This window comes from Mustelus asterias, chromosome 13, assembly GCF_964213995.1.
Source record: "Mustelus asterias chromosome 13, sMusAst1.hap1.1, whole genome shotgun sequence".
Taxonomy (NCBI): domain Eukaryota; kingdom Metazoa; phylum Chordata; class Chondrichthyes; order Carcharhiniformes; family Triakidae; genus Mustelus; species Mustelus asterias.
In genome coordinates, this window is record NC_135813.1 from 5,485,825 (window position 1) to 5,510,448 (window position 24,624).

The window sequence follows — 24,624 nt, forward strand, 5'->3', positions numbered from 1 at the left end:
CACGACCTTAACTTTTGTTAATCCTCCTCCCAGTGGGATAGCGTTTCACCCCATCTGGACCTCGCAAGCCAACTGTTAGGCCCACTCAAAGTGACAACAATATAATTCCTGAAATGAGTCGGTCGTTAATCAGTAAGCCCTAGACCCCCCTCCCAAAGCCCCCTCTAGTGCTAAGCAACAAAAGGATCTAGGGCCGAAACTTACTTGCACATGAGCTGGGGAGTTAGCGTGCTTGTAACAGACGCAGAGGAGTCAGACATAAGCATTAGCTGAGTGTATCACAGAGCTTTCTTCAATGCCAGTCATCATCACCCTCCTGCATTTTCCAATCAGCAGGCACAAGGACAGCCCAGGCTCGCACTCTGATAACTTGAGGTTAACTGTGACCCTCCTCCCATGGTTGTGGAGGGGTTAGCACAGTCTTGGTGGGGGTGGGGGCTTCTTTAGCTGTTGGACAACATGATGTTCCCACTGTGTGAAGTGGGATGTGACGAGGGTAGCCCTGGTTGTTCTGCCCATGCCAACCCACCTCACTGCCTGTCCTCCACCCTCCTGCTCTTCTCCGGCCTCTTCCTCCTCACCCGAGGAGACATTCTACTCCTCCAGGTCTTCATCAGTAGCTGCTGTGCCAAGCTATATAGGGCACAGCAGACCACCACTTTGCGGGAGACACTCTCCTGAGCCCGCTAATTTCCACCCAATGGCTAACTTCTCATAACTTGTATGAGGTTTTTTATAACCGCATTGAGTAGGTAAGGGAGTTATGTACTTATTCATGAGTTTTTTTGTGTTGTTCATTGTTGCAGTTAAATGTTTTGCACACGGGAAAGGTCTCTGGAGTAACACTGGGCATTCAGTTACACCATGGAATTCTGGCTGGCTGATCATGGGAACCACTTAATAACATTGAGCAGTTGAGTAAACAGCTGGTGCTGTCACTTTGGTGTGTTGGAAAACTTTCTCTTAGGTTAAAATATTAATTTCCGTTAATAGGGAAGTTTTCCCTCTGGATCTGTTTAGATGGTTGGTCAATAGATGATTCTGGGCATGCTTAAATTTAAGCTTACAGAAACATTAAAACTGAAAAGAGACCTAACAGTGATCTAATTGAAGCATTCGAGGATTTGGTGGTGTCCCTGCAGTAAAGTGCATGTTCAAGAAGGCACAGATTCAGAGTGGTGGTCAAATGGATTTTATTTTCAGTCAGAATAGTCAAAAGTACTTATGGCAGGGGAATAAGGTACGAGGGAAGACTATTTAAACTGTATAAAGTTCAAGGGGGTGATCTTACCTTTGCGCCTCGCCGGCCGATGGGCTAAGATTGCGAGAGAGCTATGAAATCGGGTTCATGCCCGATTTCTCGCCTCTCGTGATCTTACCGGCACCGGATATCCAGTGCGATCAGCCTCGTGCATATTTCTAGCGCGAGGTTGAATAAACTATAAAGTAGTGTGCTCAAGACTCAATCATCCGGGCTCATTTGCCTCTATAGCCTCACCATGGGAGGTTCTCTCCACCGAGAATCACAGCTGGTCCCCAGCAATGGGGACCAGATGTGATGGCTTCGCCAGTAGAACTGGAGGCCATTGGGACCCCCCTCCCCAGGAGATTAGGGCAAGGGTGATAGTGCCCCTTGGACAGTGCACCCTGGGCTGTGCCAACCTGGCACCCTGACACTGCCCACCTATTACCACCGGGGGGTGGTGTTGATTAGTTCAGCTGCACGGCCCTGCAGTTGCCCATGCATGGGGATGGAATTGTCGGGTTTAGGCTATGGAGACCAACTAAAAGCAGCAGAGGCTGAGAGACAGCTCTCAGCTGCTCATTGCAGACAGACCTGCACATGCGCAATTGTGCACTCTGCTGCTATCAGCCGGCTTTCTGGCAATGTAAGCCCCACCCACTCCCTCCAACAGGCAGAAATCCGGCCGCCATTCTCCCAAAAAATTTCTAATTGTCAAATTCACGGGAAAACTGGTGCAAATCACGCCAATTTATTTCAGGGCAACTTTACACTTGAATCTCCCACAGTCTGTGCAATGCAAAGGTCACAATCATTAATATAATTAAAAGCTGGGGGTGGGGGGGGTGGTGGAGCCTATTCACGCCAGAGGTGGACAGTCCCGGGCCTCTGTACATGTGCAGTGCCCCCCCGAGCTGGCTAGCCCGGGACCCCCGCAGTGCTGCCACTCCCAACACTCCCATGGCCTGATCATCATCCCCATGAGCATTTCCAGGCCGGCCCTGACCCCCGCCTCCCCATGCCCCCTGTCCCAGAGTGCCTCGTCTCCAGCCCACCACGCATCAGCTGTGGTGATTTTCCACCCCCCACCCCACACACCCAAGAGTTTGGGTGTATTTCTGAACTGAAAATTGAGGGATATAATGCGGAAATGGGGAGATGTAATTGATCACTTAAAAATGGCCATGTCAGGCAAAATGGGTTTTCTTTGCTCTTATTTTTTCCTTTCATGCTGACTAGTTTGGTATGGTTTAATATGGTATTATTCGTCAATGGGGTGGGTCCTGGAGACTAGAAATTCCACAGTGATCCTGACCGTTTCACCAGCATTGTTTTTTCTTCCTGATCCCTACTGGAGTTTGCAGGGTTAAGAGGGAACATGTTACTTAAGCTGCATGTTTTGGTGCCAGCCTGTCCCATGACAGCTGACATTCAATCACCTGTGCACCCAGCCCATTAGTTGTCTTGCACGGACCAGACAGAACATTCCGTCTGCTCAAGCTGCCAAGAAATGTATAGAAACCTGAGGCAACTGGCTCTCATTGGCTTCTTGGGGATTTCTGATGGTCTATTGAAGTTATGAGTGGAGAACAGTGGAACACTCCCACCCCTGAAGGAATCTCAGGGCTACCATTTTGTTCTCCTTTTTTAACATTCTCAGTTTCTGCCACCTAAAACGGTAGTGGATTGACCCAGGGTTCAGTCTCGTGGGCATTGCTTTCCTTCTGATATTTCACTGAGGCAACCATTATTCTTGTTGAGCTGAAAGTGTCAGCTCAAAGCTGCTTTTAGATGGATTCTGGGAGACTGAAGTTTGTGAGCTGGCTCCTTGAGTTCACAATTTTGATTACTTTATCCTAGCAGCAGAGTCATAGGTGCTGCATTTTGACTTTGATTTTGCTACCAACTGCATTAAACTCAAAGTGGCAGTTTATGACATCCAAATTAAAACGGCGCCAATTTAAAACCAGTTCCATCCTTGGATATACATTTAGAGCAGCAATTGCTAAATAGTTGATTAAAAGTGAACACGGTCATCGTCTTACTTTTCTTTTCCCTCTGCAGCTGAAAACCCCCAACTTTGCTTAAGCAAGGATTTGAGACAGGTGGTGTCCTGGTCTATGGCTGTTACAAATTTACTCCGAGTCCACTGGGGCTCTTTGGGTTTGTGTTAACTTTTATGGTTATCACCGTTTTCACCATAGCCTTAATGGGCCCTTGAGCCTCATCTTGATTCTTCTCTGGTTTGCTTCAAGCTTCACTCCCACATCTCGGTGTTCTCCACCCATCTGATTTCTCTTCCTCTTCTGTTACCTTCAATTTCTCCTTCAGCTGTTGCCAGGACAAGGCTGGGGGGGGGGGGGTCTTCATTTACAATGTTTTATGATGTAAATATAAATTAAAGTTTGTGTTCCTACAACTGACGATCTTAAGGGCTGTTCTATTTGGAAGCTCTCGCGCTGTGAGAGAATGTGTGCAACTTGATCGGTGTCTGGAGCTCATGTAACAGTCACACGCCTGTGGGAAGGAGTGAAATGAACATGCCTCCATTCTGCCCTCTCATGTGGTCATGATAAAGATGTGCTTGCAGTCCAGGGCCAACGCTGATCCATTTGGTCCCAAGGCACAGTCATTGCTGCTATGGAATGGCCTCCTCTGTACTACCCCACATATTGGTGTTCAGTGCAGAGTGCTATTACATCACTTCTATAGTCAAACTTGACCTCAGTGGAGTTCAAGTATACATTTTGAAATAGTGTACCTGTCCTCAGTTGTATGAAAGTTCATGGCATCTTTTAAAGTGTAAGATCTTGAACTATTTGAACTTGCTGATGAACTTTATTCATTTGCGTATGTATGAACGTCAATTTGCTCTGGAGAATTGCCAGACAAATTAATGATCAGTTAGCAATCAATAACTTACTGGCCAGCGCGCACGCTGAATCAGGTAATATAAAACAAAGCACAGGTATTACATTTTGCATTGACCAGTACATTTTAAGTTGAGAATCCTTGGTTACCTAATCCTCAGCAAAGCTTAACTTGAGTGCTGGCTACATTAAGTATGTTGATCTGTGCTTGAGGCTGGTGAGAAAATGCCAGGGTGTCATGAGACTAAGTAGACCGGAAGGGGAGAGGAAACTGATCGCTGCTATAAGAATGACGTAGATGACTTCCAGTAATGTGATACTCAGTCAGCCGGCATTTCAGCAGTGCCTCAGTTGTGGCTGCCTCAGAGTAGTAATTTTAACTTATTTCAGTTATTTATTTTATACATCTGAATCATACTTTTGACGGAAACACAAGTCAGTATGCTGTGCCTATGTTTAACTGTACCGGTACTGGATAATTTGGAAAGAGAATTTGAATACTTTGAATCAGGACGACTGCCTGCTGAGCTGAAATCTTTGTTCCGGCTCAGTCTTTTCATCCCTTCACAAGAGTTATCGACCTACCGTCAGTGGAGACAGGTAAATCGCAGTGCGGTCTGAAGTATTTCAAGTTTGATGGTGCTTTATGATTATCGGTATTTTGGAGGATTTTAAGCTTTGGGTGTCCTGTGCTATTTGATGGCTGCTCTGAAAATACTTCCCGATTTTTCTCCACGTTTTAACTTTTCGACAATACTCGGCTGACTTCCTTCTGAATGACTCACCCTCTGTGGTGCTAGCAGTGGGAGTGGGATTGCCTAAAATTTTCCCACTTACAAATTCCTGTGAATGTCACCAGTTTTATGCCGGTTGGTCAGCTGGCCGACAATATCTCAGCAAAATCTCTTCCCAAAGCAGCACAGCTCAGGGAAAAAAATAGAATTTGGAGTGGGTGGTTAGCCTGCACAGTGTAGTGCATTATTCTGTTCTTATCTTATATTTTCTTTTGTGGCTGTAAGAGGTTGAGGGTTACTGTTAAAATGCTAATGCTGCAATATTGCAAACTTGCTTTTTGTTCAGGATTGCTTCATGGCCAAGGCAGTGCTGGAAATCTGAAAAATATAAAAATTGAGAAGGCACAACAGGTGTCCTACCTACTGCAAGTTAACTTTGCAGCTGGACCTTACTTCGGCAGTATTGTAATATCTAAGATGAAACTTTCAAAAATTCTTTAATTACTGAGGATTTCTGTGTGGCCAAAACATGAATTTTAGGATTGCTCTTGCATTAAGGGGGTTCCTATTAGGTTATCGTCTTTAACAAGGCTTCTTAACAAGTGATTAGTATTTTGAATTTTTGCTTTGCTAAACAAAGATAGATGGTGGCACAGTGGTTCTCCCTGCTGCCTCACAGCACCAGGGACCAGGGTTCGACTCCCAGTTTGGGTGACTTTGTGCAAAGTCTGCACGCTCTCCCCGTGTCTGCATGGGTTTCCTCCGGGTGCTCCGGTTTCCCCCCTCAGTCCAAAGATGTGCAGGTTAGGTGGATTGGCCATGCTAAATTGCCCTTTAGTCTCCTAAGGTGTCTAGGTTAGATGGATTACCCATGGCAAATGTGCGGGGTTACACGGATAGAATGGGGGAGAGGGCCTGGGTAAGATACTCTGAGAGTCAGTGTAGACTTAATGGGCTGAATGGCCTCCTTTTGCACTGTAGGGATTCTTTGATTCAATACAGATGTTTTCCAATGCATGCTGTAGCCCAGGCTTCCTACAACTATCACATATTACTTCCTCAGAAGTCTAGCAATGAAATACCTTATTGAAACTTTGCGAAAGAACTTGCTGTACAGGTTGCAGGGCTCTATTTGGCATTGCGAGTGGATATTGCTGACCATTACATCAGTAACTTAATGAGAAATGTTTTAGAGAAATGGTCCTCTTTTTCTTGTGTCCCACATGTTGTTTCCTGGTCAAGGAGACAGTCAAACATCTCCTGCAGGGCATGTCTCATTTGCTCTAAATGTCATTCTCAGAGGTTTGTCTAAACCACATTGCCTCAGTGGTTGAAATTTGAGTTTGCTGTTTAGAATAGATTGGGGAATTGCTTCCTACTCGTCCCCTGCACATCGAATGTGAGACGGCACATTTTGGAGTACTGGGTGACTTAAAGACATCATACTGGCAGCGGTTATCAGAGCCAGCTTTGTACCTGTACATTTGCTTTGAAATGAGGAACTACAAAACCTTAGTTAAAGTGGGCTGGGTCCTCCGACCTCACCTGCAGCTGGGATTCTCCGATCCCACTGCAGTGAACGGAGATTTGGCTGAATGCTAAATCCTCTGTTCTTGCTGACAGCGGAGTGTGAATGGCTGTAGAATTCCAGCCAGTATATCTCCCATTAGCCATGCTGGCTGCCTGGATTACTGAATGCTGCTGAGACAGTTCTGCTTACCATCAGCTGACATTGCTCTCCGCTTATTGAGAAACTTGATCCCCACATACAGAATTTTTGTTGAAGCCTGACCTTTGGTATCAGGTGTAATTACAACCCTAACTCTATTTAAAACTCATGCTCCAAAGTGCATCTTGATAAAATGTACATTTTCAAGGGTGGGAAGGAAATAAAATCTCTGCTGTAATTATTGGATTTTTAAAGACACAAAGGGAGGCTGTTTAGCTTCTTGCTGTGTCAGCTGTGGAAGAACCATTAAGTTAACCATTGAAACAGAGAGAATAGGGACAGGAGGAGACCATTCTGCCCTTCAGGCCTGCTCCACCACCGTTCGTTATGATCATGGCTGACCATCCAGTTCAATAGCCTGATTCCGCCTTTCCCCCCCCCATATCCTTCGATGTCCTTTGCTTCGGGTGCTATATCTAACTGCTTCTTGAAAACATTTAATGTTTTGGCTTCAGCTACTTTCTGTGGTAGCAAATTCCACAGGCTGTGAACACACTCTGGGTGAAGAAAGTTATCCTCATCTCCGTCCTAAATGTATCCTCAGACTGACCCCTAGTTCTGAACACCCACCATCGGGAACATCATTCTTGTATCTACCCTGCCTACTCCTGTTAGAATTTTATTGATTTCTATGAGATCCACCCCCCCCATCATTCTTCTGAACTCCAGTGAATACAATCCTAATGACTCAACCTCTCCTCATATGTCAGTCGGCCTCCCAGAAATCCATCTGGTAAATCTTCTCTGCACCCCCTCTAGAGCAAGAACATCCTTCCAAAACTGCACACAATATCATATACCTTTGGTTCACTGTAGTACCAGGCAATCGTGTATATATAATATATATTGTGACAAAACTTAAAAGTATCAATGGAATGCTTCGCATTTCAGTATCTTCCTTTTAAGAAAAATAAAATGTACGAATGTATGTTACACTCGATGCATGTGTGGATGGTTTGAGCACAAGGTGGCCAAATTCTATTAATGGCGGTCTTAGTTACGTTGGAAAAGGTCAGCTTGTTGCCCTTTATATAAAAAAAAATGTTCAGACTACCAACATGAAATGTTTTAAACGATAGTCTGTCGTTGTTCAGGTATGGGTAGAGTTTGCTTTTAATGAATAAGACACAGAATATCTTAACATCAATCTGTGTTAAGAATGTAATTTTTATAGTCGTATGACGGACCGGGAGTTTTAATTTGCCTAAACTGTTGTCGAGATGAATCCGAGAAAAGCCTGTAATATCTAGTATTTCTGGATTAGCACTTCACAAATCTGCTCCTACGAAAGGAAAATCCTTTGTACTACAGGACCTTGAGGAAAATCTGTAAAATAGGCATTGAACAAAATTATAATAATGAAAATTATCACATAATAAGTGCTCTAAAATGGCAGCTATACCTCCCCCACCGCCCCCCTTTCAAGATTAAATTGCCCACACAAAAGGCATGGGGATGCGATGGGGTTTTGCTTGAAAAATCATCCCATTTTTCTATTGTCTGTAAGATATTTCTTGTCTTTTTAAAACAGAAAGTTGTAAAAGCTGGTGACAAAGACCGAGATGGCCAACTGGATTTTGAAGAATTTGTTCATTATTTAAAAGATCATGAAAAGAAACTCCAACTGGTTTTCAAAAGCCTGGATAAGAAAAACGATGGTAAGAATTAAGTTGTTAACCCCGCCACCGCATTGCAAAGCAGTAATCTCAAAAATTACACACAGTAAAGTAAATTCCAAAAGCTCTAACACTGCAGTGTAGCATTACCATGTAAGGCTTGTGGTATGACTTGGATGTCTTTATGGCCCATGAAGGAATATAACTGCACAATTTCATCGTGTTAAGTAGAGAGCTCAATCAGTTTTTTTTTCTTAAACTTTCAGGTAAGATTGACGCACAAGAAATCATGCAGTCGCTGCGTGACCTCGGAGTTCACATTTCAGAACAGCAGGCAGAAAAGATCCTGAAACGGTGAGTTATGTTACTTAGATAAACTGTCGCTGTTCTTAGTCATTCATTATAAATGTCCTGCACTATTATTACCAATTTGTCAAGTTTCCCTTTTGAAACCTCCTGTTTAGGAATTTCTATGCAATTAGAATTTATTTCTTCCCTTTTCCATACTCTGGCTATACGCCTAATCTCGCTTGGATGGAGGTGCATGAGTATTGTCCCACATCCTTCTATTTTTCACTCATCTGGCATAAGGCCTTGACTTTGTCCCTCCCAATGCATTAAGGCTAAAAATGAAACTTTGTAAAATTAGGATCAGCCTTCAATCCACCCACTCAGTTGCTGATACATGTTGACAAAGTGCTACGACGCAGCCTCCAATTTAACGTGTGTTCCAATGTCTTCCATCCCTTAGCCTTGGAAATCTTTGGCCTTGCAATTACCCTGTGGCATATTAACATACAGATACTGATGCATAATAATAGCAAAGTACTGCGGATGCTGGAATCTGAAACAAAAGCAGAAAATGACAACGGGTCATTCGGACTCAACTTTGGCTCTGTTTCCCCCTCCACAGATGCTGTCAGACCTGCTGAGATTTTCCAGCATTTTCTGCAGATGCTGATGCATTTGTCTGAAACTCTTTTGCTGCATTTATTTTAAAAATGACAGTAGAATTTCAAACAAAAACATTCTCTTGAATCCTGTGATGGTCGCTTTTTAAAACCCTTTTGACAGGATTGACTACCACGTGAATACTCTGAGCTCCATTTGGTGCTCACTTGTGTCACTTAGTCTAATGACAAAGCCTGTAACACTCCATTTTTCCAAAGTAAAGATACCCCACCTTCCTGCCACTTGCCCCCGAGGCTGTATCCTCTGCGGGGTCTTATAGTGGAATTATATCTCTACAGTGGCTTATGGGAAAATGATCTAGTAAGACTGCAAATTGCAAGTTGAGGTGATATTGGGGAAGGTGACAAAAATAACTTTTAAAACTGAATTTGTGTGTGTTCCTAAACAATATCGGGAGATCGTAGCTTTGTCTAGGAAAGATTGTGCTGTTTTGTATTTACAAGGGTGAGGTGGTGCAGCAAAGTGTGTTTGTTCTTTGTCCTCTGTTGAATGTACAAAATGCTTTATCTGTGCTGTTTTCTGCATCTTTTGCTTTCTGTCTTCAGAATTTGGAGAGGGCACCTCTGGGGCCCTATTGTATAGTAAGTATCAGTGTATGCCTGTCTACTCTTTATGTGCTTCCCTTCATAGAAATTAATAAAAACACATCTTGTTTCCATCTTGTGCAGCTTCACCCTTCCCTGATTTGTAAAATGGGTTTGAATAACTGTCCTTGCACAAACTCATGAGCCTATAATGCTAGTCAGTTACATGCTGATAAACCTTCCCCTCCCCTTCCCGCAGCAATAGTTTCTACTGTTTAAAATACTGGATCCCCCTATCACCTGTATATGCAGATCATAACTTGCATTAAACAGTAGAGTTTAAACATGTGGCAACCACAGTTTAACTTTATGCTCTTGTTGTCTTGCTCTGTTTTTTTAATAGCATGGATAAAAATGGAACAATGACAATTGACTGGAATGAGTGGCGAGATTATCACCTTCTACATCCAGCAGACAACATTCCTGAAATAATCCTGTACTGGAAGCACTCCACGGTAAGTTCGACACGTAGTGTATTGAGGATGACAGCCTAAAGTTAGAAAATTGCAGCTTAATGTTTTGTCAGCGCATACACCCCTAATCCAATGTCTTGTTCTTGACCCCTGCACGTGTGTCCCAAGTGAGCATGGCACAAGTCTCCAATGAAATCAATAACGGTGAATAACGACCACTTGAGATATGTCCATTAATGTTCAGGACTAACTCATCCTCTGTCATCAGTTGTCCTCGGGTGGCACAGTGGTTAGCGCTGCTGCCTCACAGCGCCAGGGACCTGGGTTCGATTCCCCGCTTGGATCACTGCCTGTGCTGAGTCTGCACGTTCTCCCCGTGTCTGCATAGGTTTCCTCCGGGTGCTCCAGTTTCCTCCCACAGCCCAAAAGGCGTGCTGGTTAGGCGCATTGGCTGTGCTAAATTCTCCCTCAGTGTACCAGAACAGGTGCTAGAGTGTGGCGACTAGGGGATTTTCACAGTAACTTCATTGCAGTGTTAATGTAAGCCTACTTGTGACACTAATAAATAAACTTTAAAACTTTTCCTGTATTACATTTGTGTTGGCACAGAAACTTGTGCCTTGTGAATTTCACATTTAAACCCATTTAAGAAGAAAATTCTGAAAAATATTTGGAATGATGTTAAACCTATATAAATCATTGGTTGGGCCAAAGTCTGAATAGTTCACCTTTATTTTCGGAAAAACATTGAAGTAGAAAGGGCGCAGATGAGATTCACTGAGATAATCCAAAGGATGAGTTTTGAAACGGGATTAAAGAAACTGGGCTCTTCATTGGAACGAATATAATTGAGATCTAATACAAGTATTTGAAATTTAAATTTTTGATGAGCTAAATAAGGGGAAATTATCTGTGATGATCATTAATTTGATAACAAGCAGGTGTAAATTGAAAGGCTTCAGCAAAATAATGAAAGGAGAGTGTGGGAGGTTTTTTTTTTGACATACAGAAGATTGAAAGAGAAAGGAAAGCCTCTGCAAATATGTTGGTGGAAGCAAAATCCTCAATGTGGGAATGGACAATATTTGATTGAAAGAAGTATGATGTATGGGCTAAAGGCAAGGGAATGAGACTAAGGGAAAATGTATTTCAAATAGCCAACACAGCTACAATGGACAAAATGCCTGCTTGTGTGCTGTTAAATTCTGCGATGGGTTTCATTTGCCTTTCCTACTCTGGTTTCATGCCCTTGCATAGCTTTATCTAGCCCAGTTGAGCTTTTTCCTCTTTCAGTCCAAGTAAGCTAGACCGAGCAGGCAGATTGCTCTGGTTTTTCGCTGGAGTAAGCTGGTGACTCGATTGAGTGGAATTTTTGGCTTTGACTTTTGCATTGATTACATCACTTGCTCATGTAACCTTTGAGTCCATAAACTAACACTTAACGACATGCCAATGTCAGATGTCACAATTTTGACATGTAGAGCTCTTTGCATTTTGTTTGCAAGAAGCGACCTCCACAGATAGAAGTCAAAGGGAAGGTAACTATTGACACATACAAATTGACACCGTAACTCAGCAATGATATAGCATGTTTAAGGTAACATCGGTAAAGTTAGTGTTCACAAATTTTTTAATTAATGAACAGATGGGGCGGCATGGTAGCACAGTGGTTAGCACTGCTGCCTCACAGCGCCAGGGACCCGGGTTCAACTCTGGCCTCTGGTCACTGTCTGTGTGGAGTTTGCACATTTTCCCCGTGTCTGCGAGGGTTTCCTCCGGGTGCTTCCGTTTCCTCCCACAGTCCAAAGATGTGCAGGTTAGGTGGATTGGCCATGCTAAATTCTCCCTAGTGTCAGGGGATTAGCAGGGTATATATGTGAGATTACAGGAATAGGGCCTGGGTGGGATTGTGGTCAGTGCAGACTTGATGGGGCGAATGGCCTCCTTCTGCACTGTAGGAATTCTATGATTCTAAGATCCTGGAACCCAGTGCCTCATGCAAATTTTATATTGGGTGGTATCAAACTTGTTTCTCACTGGCTACAATATGTAGTCTTTCTTTTGTGAAAGATTCCAATTCTTTTCTTGCGCCCTTTTCTGAAAGATACTGGTGGGATTTTTCCTCCCCTCGGTGGCGTGTGTTGAGGTGGCAGAAGGCGGTGCGCTGCTTGCTGGCAGCAGGATCGTATGGTCCGGCCGTTGTCAATGGCAATTCCAGTTGAAAGCACCCCTTGCCGCTGTGAAACCCGTGGTGGGGTACGCCGTCGGTGGGACTGTAAGATCCTGCAGGTGTGAGCGGCAGCAAGATTTCAGCAGCCCTTAGTTAATTCAGGTGAATGGTGGTACCCTGAATGTTACTGTGTATTGATTCAGTAAGGGATGGGTTGAGTGAAAATTGAGAGAAAAACATAGGTCTTTGAGCATGTTTTAAGTGAGTGAGCTGCATCACAATTATATTACAAGGGAATTAGGTTACAGGCTATAGTTACCATAGTACTAACATACTGAAACACACCTAGACAATATGCTATTTTTGATGAGAATGTGGGGGGAGTGCTTACTATATCTAAGCCACTCTTGTTCAAATTCAAATAACTAGCATTATGTAGCAAATCTATTTGCTGTTTAATAGAGTTTGTTTGAAGTTGCATTTTCCAGATCCAAATTTAATTAATTATTGGCATTTTGCACTTGTGATCATGCGGAGGTGATCTGTATATTACACGAGACTTAGCAATTTAAAATTGTTAGTTCTTGTTTTTTAATAGAGGAGATGTTTGAAATGTAAAATTCCATTGTAGTCTTGTTTAAATATTAATTATTTAGAATGAAATATTGGTAAACGTACCCTGAATCATTAATTAGTTGTGGAGCAACAATTTCCATTGCTCAGCAGTTGAATTGAGCAACAGATCTGAGTTCAAATAACCTTTGGCCATCAGCAGATGGATTTATAGTTTGTATCAGAAAACCTTTTGAGAATAATTTGCTTCCATCTTACTTTAAATGAAACTCTCTCAAAAATCAGTGAAATCAGTTTGGGTGCAGGTATTTTCCATTCCATTAACTGAAAAAGATTGTTACATCAATTGCTGCTGTATCTATACATTGTTTTTATAAGCAGTGCCGAGCTGTGTGAAGTAATAAAGCCTCAACTTGTGTTTTAGATCTTTGACGTAGGTGAGAGTTTAACGATTCCAGATGAATTCACAGAGGAGGAAAAGCAAACTGGGATGTGGTGGCGACAGTTGGTAGCGGGAGGAGGTGCGGGTGCTGTGTCCAGAACATGCACTGCTCCACTTGACCGGCTCAAGGTACTCATGCAGGTGAGTTTCCCGCTTGTTTCATTTTGCTGCAAAGGTCAGCTACTTTATTCAACAGCCCAGGTCACTGGGTCCGCAGTCCTCTCATGCCTCACCAAATTCTTTATTTTTGGGTTAATCTGTGTGTAATATTGACTGATGCATTTACCCACTGAGCAATTGGGATCACTCAGGAATTGGAGTTTTTTTTCCTCTCCCTTCTTCTGAGTGCATTTGATCCTGTGCGGTTCTCATCACTCAGGCAGTTTTCACATGTGAACCTTAATGGCAAGTGTCCAACAGGTGGCTCGATCTTGGAGTTTAGCCTCATCCTGTCCACACACTTCCAGCAAGGTTCCCTGAATGAGGAGAAGGAACCAGGGCTAGAATTTTGTTTGCACTCTCTTTCTCTCGCATCGCTATCTGTGAAGCACAAGTCATTTGCCAATATTCAATCCTTCCTGGTCATTTACTGACGAATTTTGAAGGAGAAACCACATAACTGATTTGGACAGTTACAAAAAAACTGACTACTGATTAACATATCAATCAGTTGTGCAATTATTTCTTCTAAGAACCCCCTTTGGGTTAGGCAAACAAGTCAAATTTGCTTTTAAATTGATGGAAGAATGCCCAGATGAAACCATGTTACCCGAAACCATGTTACCCCTGTCTTTGTTGCATCACAGCACTTAAAGCAAACTATTTGCCTGCCCAGTTAATAGTCTTGCACCCTCTTAACACTATATAAAACAAAGCAGGAAAGCCATATTGAACCAAAACCACAGCAATTCCACCTACTGATTTCTACATGACTGATCTACCAATATGAACTATCTGAAATGGTATTTTTACTTTACGTAACTTGAACATGGGAAAACATGATCCTTTTTAACACAAATCTTCAGCATGCTACTTAAGATGGTCAAAATTGTATTGCCATCCATGTCACACTAGATGAGATCAGTCAACTTCGCAGGCTAAATATGTGGGGTTATGGGGATAGGGCCTGTGTGGGATTATTGTTGGTGCCGGCTTGATGGCCCGAATGGCCTCCTTCTGCACTATAGGGATTCTATCGCTGCGATTCTACTGCCCCGCCCGCCATGGAATCCGAGCAGTCGAGGGGTGGACAATGGGAATGTACGTTGACCTCGGGCGGGAATTTCCGGTCTCGCTCGAGTGAGGCAGTAAAATCCCGCCCTATGAGTGAGCCATTTGCAGGGCAGGTTCAGAGTAACAATTTACCTGGGGTTACACTCTGTCCTAACAGTCAGGTGTTGGAACAGACAATGTTGTAATGAGAAATATGGCTGTGTGTGTAAGAAATTCGCAGTATGAATATGTACAGCTCTTCAGCGAGTTCGCAACTTACACACTTTACACAAGTGGATTAAGTTAAAAGTTGATAGTTAAAGGCATTCATGTACAACTTTTCATTTCTCAAATTGGAAGAGAACAGCCGATGGAATATAGACTGTTTTTATACAGTTTTGACCATCTTAAATAGCATGCTGAAGATTTCTGTTAAAAGGGATCATGCTTTCCCATGTTCAGCATTTGTAAAGCAGAAATACCATTTCAGATAGTTCATATTGTCAAATCAGTTGGTGGAATTGCTGTGGTTTTGGTTCAATGCGGCTTTCCTGCTTTGTTTTATATAAAGTGTTGAGGGTGCAAGATTCTATTGACTGGGCAAATAGTTTTCTTTCGGTGCTGTGATGCAACGAAGACATAGTTTCATTTTGGCATTCTTCCATCAATATTAAAGCAAATTTAACCTGATTGCCTAAACTGAAGGGGGGTTCTTAGAAGAAATAATTGCACAACTGATTGAAATGTTAATCAGTAGTCAGTTTTTTTGTAACTGTCCCAATCAGTTATGTGGTTTCTCCTTCAAAATCCGTTAGTAAATGACCAGGAAGGATTGAATATTGGTATAAAATTTAACTTTGTTCCCTTTTTAATGCTTCTGAGGACAGAGCCTTTATCAAGAATATTCTCCGAATCCAAGCACTGAATTCTCTTGTAGGAAAAAGTAATCGAGTATAAAATGCTCTTCACAAAACACAGAGGCTGGAATTTTCCAACTATTCGTGCCAGTGGGATTTTCCCGTCCCGCTGCAGTGAACGGGGATTTGGTTTGTCGCTAAATTCTCTGTCTTCGCTGGAGCGGGAGCGTGGCGTGAAGGCTCTGTAAGATCGCACCCAGCATCACTTCATTTCATTAAAATAAAACCAGGGCCACAGACACAGGTTTTGCCAATAACTAGTACTTGGTGCATCAGTAGGATTGCTAAAGCTTAATTTGCAATATTCATCCAAGGGGTTTGAAATTTTGGAGACGTATCCTTCCAGATTGGTGTCAGTGGGCCATTTGCTTACTCTTGGCCCTATGGGTGGCGCAGTGGCGATCATTGCTGCCTCTCAGGGACCCAGGTTCAGTTCCTGGCTTGGGTCACTCTCTGTGTGGAGCTTGCACATTCTCCCCGTGTCTGCGTGGGTTTTCTCCGAATGCTCCGGTTTCCCTTCTCAGCCCAAAGATGTGCGGGTTAGGTGGATTGGCCATGCTAAATTGCCCCTTAGTGCCAGGGGGACGAGCTAGGGTAAATGCCTATGGTTATGGGGATATGGCCTGGGTGGGATGTGGTTGTTGCTGACTCGATGGGCTGAATGGACTCCTCCTGCACTGTAGGATTCTATGATTTTGTTCATTACATACACTTCCAACTTGCACATGATGGGTACCAATTAGGAGCCATGATGTGACTCTTTATTCTCTCACCTGAAACCTGGGTGTTGAGCTTGAATCTCGCCCCTTCACCTGTACCATGTGTGCAAAACATGGCATAGGCTGGGATCAGGCTTCACACCCTTCTTGGTCTTTGTGGCTCAGGTGGTCACACTGGATAAAATGTCCCAATGGAAAGGTAGTGCCGAAAGAAGATGTAGAAATTTCAATACAAGATTTGCAATGCTGATATATCTGGTTATGTGGCGGGGGGGAAGGCAGAGGGAGGTAGTGTTTTTGAAGCTGCGACTGGATCATTTCATCCATGGCACTTGAACAAAAAAAAAATTCAAATCCCCACCCTGTATTTCCAATAGCTTGAGGTGTATACAAAGTTTATTCATTAGTGTCACAAGTAGGCTTACTTTAACACTGCAATGACGTTACTGTGAAATTCCCCGCTCACGTAGGGCATGATAGCTGGCAATTAAAGATAATGTTCGTATGTTTTTACTAAACAGGTTCATGCTTCCAAATCAAACAATATGTGCATCGCAGGAGGATTTAACCACATGATTAAAGAGGGAGGATTCCGGTCTTTATGGAGAGGAAATGGAATCAATGCAATCAAAATTGCACCGGAATCTGCACTCAAATTTATGGCATACGAGCAGGTGAGAGAATGGAGCAGGTGGCAAAGATCCAAGTCAGAAATGTATTCATCTGGCTGACTGACCTTTTTTGACTTTGCCGTATTAAACATAATCTTGCTATAAAAGCTAGTGATAAATCCAGTCACACTAACAAAAGAGAATTCTTTTTTAAAAATGGTGCTCGTAAAGTTTGAGTAAGCATTTTTCCATTCGTACAGTTCAATGTGGCTATTGCTTTAATTGCAAGCATTCTCTTGCAGATAAAGAGATTAATTGGTAGCGACCAGCAGCCTTTGGGAATTCAGGAGAGACTGATTGCCGGATCACTAGCTGGACTAATTGCACAGAGTACAATCTACCCAATGGAGGTAATGGGACTTAGTTCGGAGTTATAATCCCCATCGCAATTTACACTTCTATACTTAAAGAACATTTTCTATTTGTGCTTCTGGCTTTAATCCTGGGTATTGCTCACTTTAGGTGTTAAAGACAAGATTGGCATTGCGGAAAACTGGACAGTATTCAGGAATGCTTGACTGCGCGAAGCACATATTTAAGAAGGAGGGAGTTAAAGCGTTTTACAAAGGCTACGTTCCTAACATGCTGGGCATCATCCCTTATGCTGGAATAGACTTGGCTATTTATGAGGTGAGTTTTCCAACTTGCAGGATTTCTTTTTAAATAAAGAATAGCTTTGCAGGACTTGGTTTTGTCACTGCGTTTGCATTCCCATTTTTGTTACAAGGCAGCTCTTTCCTTGATCTGAAACGTTTTTGTTTTTCTTTTAGACTTTGAAGAATTCCTGGTTGCAGCGCTACGCCACTGACAGTGTGGATCCTGGGGTCTTTGTTCTCTTGGCTTGTGGCACCGTTTCAAGCACCTGCGGACAGTTAGCTAGTTACCCATTGGCACTTGTCAGGACGCGAATGCAGGCACAAGGTAACTGTCTACAATGGCAAAATCCACCCTCGTGGAGGGCGGGGAGAAATTCAGTTTAATTAATTTAATATACTGATCAATTAATGGATTCCTTGTCAGTGAGAAAGTGACAAAAACAAATCGCGTATCGGATAGATTTAATCCATAAAGTCAGTAATAAAAGCAGAAAATGCCGAAGAAACTCAGTAGGTCTGGCAGCATCTGTGGAGAGAGAAACAGATTTAACATCGAGTAGGTATGACTCTTCAGAGTGTGTAACTGGTTTGCTGTTCGCAGCAAGAATTAAAAGAGCATTTGTTTGATCTGTTCCCAAAGAGACTTGTGTGTTTTCTCCAATATGCTGAATCCCATTATAAGTCACTACGAATTTAACCAAAATCAGCACTTGAATGGAACTGATTTTTGCAAAGGTTTTTTGCCCTTGCCTTTCCTTCTACTCTGAAGACATTATTTTGTGATGGGGTATATTTTTGAAGAATGCATCAAGCCTGTTACAGGGCAGAATTTTACCGGCCACGTCCACCCGAGGTTCGTACGATCCCGCCCGAGGCCAACGGAGAATGCCGTTGTCCGAGCCTCGTCCGCCCCCGGAATCGGGGTGGGCGTGCCGGTAAAATTCCGGCCGCGCGCACTCAAGTAGCAATTCATGGGGGAGCCTATAAAATCAGTGTTTTTTTTTAAACCCATGGGTTGATTCATGGCCAAGCCCAGCCCTGCTCCTGTGTACATTGGTACAGGGAAATGGCCAGCATTCACAGCTCTGACTGGTTGCTTTTAAAATGGTATTTTTACTTTATTTATTAAAGTTATAAAGCCAGTGCGCAGAGTGGACCAGGCAAACCCAAATTCATCACCTTGCTTGCTCCAAAAACCAATTCAAATTCAAATAGATTCCAATTCAGGAGAGACATGCAAGATCCAACCCTTTGCACCTGATCTTGGGCTTGACCTGATGCTTGCCCTTAGCTCCTCTGATTATTAGCATGCGATCTCTGAACTGAAGGCTGATTATAGCACTCCCAAACTGTTGTCCCAGCTGATATCAGCCAGTTGTGCTCAGAGCAGGATTTGCACCTGGGACCCTCCTGCTCATTTGTTTACTAGTTCATAATACAGTTTTACCTACTCAGCAATTGAGGAAGATTCTTGGCAGAGCTTTAATTAGTATTTTCAGTCACACTGCATAATACAATGATCGGATATATTTCACAGCGTTACATTTAAAATCCATCTTTTAGTCTGCAGCTGCTTTCTGATCTAAAACGAAATGCTGGAAAATCCCAGCAGGCCTGACAGCATCTGTGGAGAGAGAATAGAGTCAAAGTTTCAGAGCTCTGACGAAGGGTCATCCTGACTCGAAACGTTGGCTCTATTCTCTCTTCACAGATGTTGTAATAGAAGTCATAGAATCCCTACAGTGCAGAAGGAAGCAATTCGGCCCATCGAGTCTGCACCAAACACAATCCCACCCAGGCCCTATCCCCATAACCCCATGCATTTACGCTAGCTAGTCCTCCTGACACTAAGGAGCAATTTTAGCATGGGCCAATCCGCTAACCAGCACGTCTTTCGGACTGTGGGAGGAAACCGGCACACACGGAGGAAACCCACACAGACACGGGGGGAATGTGGAAACTCCACACAGACAGTGACCCAAGCCGGGCATCGAACCCGGGTCCCTGGCGCTGAGAGGCAGCAGTGCTTGCCACTGTGCCACCCTGTCAGACCTGCTGAGATTTTCCAGCATTTCCTGTTTTTGTTTCAGATTCCAACATCCGAAGTATTTTGCTTTTATCTGCTTTCTGATCTGTTGAGTTTTATGTTTCTTGAATTCATCTATAATTCTTGTCTCAAATGAATGAATATCCATTTATTTTCCCCTTTCTTTTCCCCCTTTTAAGCTACCACTGTAGGAGCGCCTCAGCACACAATGCTTGGACTCTTCAGGCACATTCTGAGCACAGAAGGAGCCATTGGACTGTACCGAGGTTTAGCACCAAATTTCATGAAGGTTATTCCTGCCGTCAGCATTAGCTACGTGGTGTACGAAAACCTGAAGATGACCCTCGGCGTCACGTCGCGATGAGACTTAGAAAAGTGACTTGAAGCTGTTTAATCTTGGGTGATTGATCGTCCTGGGGTTTTAACCATCTCATTCTGTGAATGTCATAAAACACTAGCTAAGCAAGGACACATCGGGGGAGAGGGTTAAAGGGACCATTCCCCAACACATGTCAGCAGATTTATTTTCTGATTAGCCTTTCATTTTTTTTTTAGTCAGAAGCTGTAAAGGGAAGTCAGAGTCCTTGCTGGAGCCATTTTGTGCAACCGTTTGTCAACATCTCAGCTTATCAGTTGTATTATCAATCATTCAAAGGCCACTTGAAGCTTCTTAATAGTTACATGGCAAATATCCATGTTGAAATTGCTGTTGGCAGTATTGGAGTGAATGCTTACACAACCGTATGATATTCAACCTGCTGATTTAACAGTGGTACTGCCCCAATTTTCAAATGTTGGTTAATGTTTGCTGTTAAAATAGCAAATTGAGGAATATCGTGGGATTGCTCTGAAGTATTCACTGGTATTGCCAACCATCATTGGTAACTTGAAGTCGAGAGACCAACTCATTTCTTTATTGGGCAAGTTTGCATCTGAAGAATTCTAATTTCCACAAATGTAGCGTGGCCATGGGATTCCCTCTGACGAGTAGCTGACATGTACAATCCTGAAAAGCTCCAGAAAAGATTCCGATTTCCTTGTTAATTTTGGAGACACAAGCAAAGCCCGTTCTTTTGTCTCACTTGCACATTTCCTGAAGTTCATTACCAGCCGGGTTAATTTTATTACAGTGTTTTGGTTTTATCGTGTAGTTCAGGTGTAAACTGGGTATTTATGTTATTTATTGTTTACAAAAGTTTTCAGAAAGGCTTATATAATCTGTGATAGCGGAGGCTTGATCTCCCAGTGAAGGAACCAAATATTAGGTCCATATAAGATTCTGTTAGACCATCACGAGTGAAGTCAAAAACCAGTGATGGCCATTGAAGTTTGTAAGAAATCTCCTTCACAATTTATTGTGCGGGTGATCAGCTATTGTCTTATAGAAACCTTAAATGATCGTCTTACATTTAGAAAGGGGGTTAAATTATTTATTTTTATACATCTTGCAGTGCTAACCAGATATTTATTAATAAATGTGATCTAAATGAGTTCAGAGTGTGCGCGCGCGCGCGTGTGTGTGTGTTGCTGTCATTTGCACGTCCTATAAACTAGCTGTTTGTTTTGTATGGGTTTCAAAGCTTTTCAAAGCCCTTTCTAATGTGTGGAGGCAATGGTTAACTCTACTATCAGTCATTAGGCCCTTTCTGTTTTGTTTATTCCAGACAGTTTTTTTCCTTTTGGTTCAGATACGCACGTACTGCACAGGCCAGTTTATGCCTTTTGAGGGCATAACTCTTCCCAGTGTAGTGCATTTCTGCAGCGGACGTCTGGGTACAGTAGTCGAAAAGGTGCAAGTTGCAAGGCCCTAACCTCAGTTCGACTGTCACAAAGATGAGCCACTTTTTTTAGTATTGTTACAGCGATTTAAAAATGAATTAATATTCTGACTATTTATGAATGGAGCAGCAAATCTGAACAGGCAAGCGTTGCTATTTTAAAACAGTCTGAGATTCCTCGTGGTTTTCATGCAAACTACAAACTGGGAATGACTATCGATCACCCGGTAACTAGCAGAAAGGCCCGAGAGATCTTGTGGACCGACACTGCAAATGTACTCTCGCACGGTGGCACAGTGGTTTAGCACTGCTGCCTCACAGCGCCAGGGATCCGGGTTCGATTCCAGCCTCGGGTCACTGTCTGTGTGGAGTTTGCAGTTCTCCCCGTGTCTGCGTGGGTTTCCCCCCATAGTTCGAAAGACGTGCTGGTTAGGGTACATTGGCCGTGCTAAATTCTCCCTCAGTGTATCCGAACAGGCGCCGGAGTGTGGCGACTAGGCGATTTTCACTGTAACTTCATTGCAGTGTTAATGTAAGCCTACTTGTGACAAATAAATAAATTTTTGAATCTTTAAAAGAGAGCATGAAAATTCTACGCTCTGTTAGGCCTGATCTGTCTGCTTCGAGTAGAAAAGCATTTTTATTTAAAAGAGAGGTGGCAGTGGGTTGGGTGGGGGCATCTGGAGGAGTGGTAGAAGAAGGCAAGATGATATGAAAGTGTTGAAGGATGTTGCAAACCTCGAGGGGAGGGTGTTGGGGTGGGTACGGACCTGTGGCTCCTGATGAATGGGAAAGGTTTGTGAAGTTTCATGGTGCGGTGGGACCTGCAGGACTTTTGGGGACCAGATACCGTATCTCTGTCTGATGAAGTGCAACTTCCAGCAGTTGTCCTGAGCTTCTTTAGCAAGACTGGTCCTTGTGCGTTTGTGTGTGATGAGAACTGCGAGGGTTGGGGGAGCGACTGGTTTGTGCTGTACTTGAGCAAAAGGTTCTGTATGGTTCAAGCTGTTTAGTGTTATTTTAGCAGCAATGTGGTCTTTGTAGCAGGTCAAAATCCTTGTGCTGATTCTGTTTTTAAAAAGGGAAGGGATTACTCTTTGCTGACTGAACAGCCTTTTTACAGGTTATCATTTTAGTGACTCGTTGGCCCAGAGCGTGACTCGGTCTAGAGATATGATTCTCGCTTTAGGTATTGTTATTTGGAAAGCCTACAAAAGGTCCTGGGTTCACATCCTGTACGAGTCCTTTGCTGCTGTTCCTTATTAGGGGCGGCACGGTGGCACAGTGGTTAGCACTGCTGCCTCACAGCGCCAGGGACCCGGGTTCGATTCCTGGCTTGGGTCACTATCTGTGTGGAGTTTGCACGTTCTCCCCGTGTCTGCGTGGGTTTCCTCCGGGTGCTCCGGCTTCCTCCCACGGTCCAAAGATGTGCGGGTTAGGTTGATTGGCCATGCTAAATTTTTCTTTAGTGTTGGGGGGATGTCAGGGGGATTTGTAGGGTAAATATGTGAGATTACGGGGATAGGGTAGGATTGTTGTCGATGCAGGCTCGTTGGGCCAAAAGGCCTCCTTCGGCACTGTAGATATTCTATGATTTGATGAGCTGCAAACTGAAAATCTTATTCACGTCTAATATTGGCTATAATGTTTTGCAAGCTGAGTTTCGAGGCGTCGTCTTTCCCCCACCTAATTTATCTATTTATTTTGGAAGCTTGTGAAAAGTAAATTGTGTGTAACCTTAGTTGTAAAATGGTTTTGTAATCATTAAACTCAAAAAAGATCTGACCTACAGCATGGCTTGGTCTCTGCCTTGTCCAGCTTGTTTCTGTTCTGGCTGTTTATGCACAGACATTAACAGGGCCTGGAACTGCTGCCCTGAAACATTCTGGGGAGTAAACAGGACACTCGCCCCATTTATTTTTGTAAGAAACGCTTCCTACTAGTATAGACCTGCACTCTGGAAGTGGGCTATAGACTGTTTGCATAAAACCTGTGGACAGTCTTCCTGATCTGACACACAGCCCGGGAATCTGCACTGTTCACACTTTTTTTTTGGAAGAGGGGGTTGCAAGGGAGTTGAAATGGCTTTCTGTTTTACATGGGTGACTTCTTTCATGAGCATGTAGTCCGATTTTAATGAAATGTTATTTTACTGGGACCAGAAGGTGTTTTTCCTGTTGGGGAGGATTATTTTCCTATTGTGAATCAGGTGATCATGTGAACGCAGTTTTAAAAAAAAAAAAGTATGAACGCTTTTTTTAAAAAAAAACTGTTTCTTAAACGCAAGATCAATGGAGGTGGATTGAAAATACATCGCCCTGTGCCCCGGGGTCAGTAAACTGTGATAATTGGTTTGTTTTCAAAGCCTTACAGCGTTAAAGTGCCTCCGCAGATCCTGATGTGTGTGTTTCCCCTGTCTGAGGACTGTGCTGTGTGCCCTCGTCTGTTGGCGCGGTATCTCCAGAGAACAGGTCCAAATGCCCTGTAACGCTGCCGATTTTTGCTCAAGCCTTTACTTCATAATTGAATGAAGGTCACCGTTTATTTTGGGATTTTTGCAGTGGAATCTAATTTGCCAAAGGCAGACTGTAATTAGTTTCTTAAATTATGAAATGCAAGTTGTGCAGAATCAATGCAAGCAATGTCCTGTGTGTACTTGTTTGTGTTGTAGATCAAGACTGATGATCAACCCTTTATGTACTTGTGTTCAAATAGGGAACAGTCTTCTAATAAAATTATTTCTATGCGAATAAACTTTGCTGGTGTCTTTCTGCTATATTTGTATAAAGTGTCCACCAGACCATGCTATATTGTTAAACATACACCAAGTCCTATAGACCGGACCAGATCAGACCAAAATGTCCCAGCTTTGATCCTCAATCAAATGAGTTAGAATCATAGAATCCCTACAGTGCAGAAGGAGGCCATTTGGCCCATCGAGTCTGCACCAACCACAATCTCACCCAGGTCATATCCCTGTTATGCCATTTATCCGCTAGTCCCCCTGACATTAAGGGTCAATTTAGCATGGCCAATCAACCTAACCTACACATCTTTCGGACTGTGGGAGGAAACCCATGCAGACACGGGGAGAACATGCAAACTCCACACAGACAGTGACCTGAACCGGGAATCGAACCCGGGTCCCTGGCGTTGTGAGGCAGCAGTGCTAACTACTGTGCCACCATGCTGAGTTAGCTAAATTGCCTTTGCTGGGGGGGTGGTAACAACTGACCAGGGTTTCTGCTCTTGAGTTAATCACCAGAGTGGGGAGTAGATCACAAGAGTTATTACAGTGCAGAAGGAGACCATTTGGCCCATTGTGTCTACACTAGCTC

General features: G+C 43.3%; 1 protein-coding gene across 3 annotated transcripts in view; it reads left to right on the top strand.

Annotated features, from left to right (window-relative positions):
• Positions 1-24,034, top strand: part of slc25a25b (solute carrier family 25 member 25b) — a 64,119-nt gene extending 40,085 nt beyond the window's left edge. Inside the window, exons 1-11 of one of the 3 annotated variants that reach the window (XR_013499330.1) lie at positions 4,351-4,713; positions 8,108-8,234; positions 8,459-8,546; positions 10,092-10,203; positions 13,329-13,487; positions 16,716-16,868; positions 17,108-17,215; positions 17,328-17,495; positions 17,636-17,786; positions 19,688-21,574; positions 21,938-24,034. Coding sequence is in view for 1 of the 3 variants with exons in the window: in XM_078226245.1 (XP_078082371.1) it covers positions 8,108-8,234; positions 8,459-8,546; positions 10,092-10,203; positions 13,329-13,487; positions 16,716-16,868; positions 17,108-17,215; positions 17,328-17,495; positions 17,636-17,786; positions 19,688-19,872 (1,251 nt within the window). In the remaining 2 variants the exon portion in view is untranslated. Of the gene's footprint in view, positions 1-4,350; positions 4,714-8,107; positions 8,235-8,458; positions 8,547-10,091; positions 10,204-13,328; positions 13,488-16,715; positions 16,869-17,107; positions 17,216-17,327; positions 17,496-17,635; positions 17,787-19,687; positions 21,916-21,937 lie in introns of those variants that run through there. The other 2 variants (XR_013499329.1, XM_078226245.1) reach the window with 2 other exon arrangements.
• Positions 24,035-24,624: the final 590 nt, after the last annotated feature.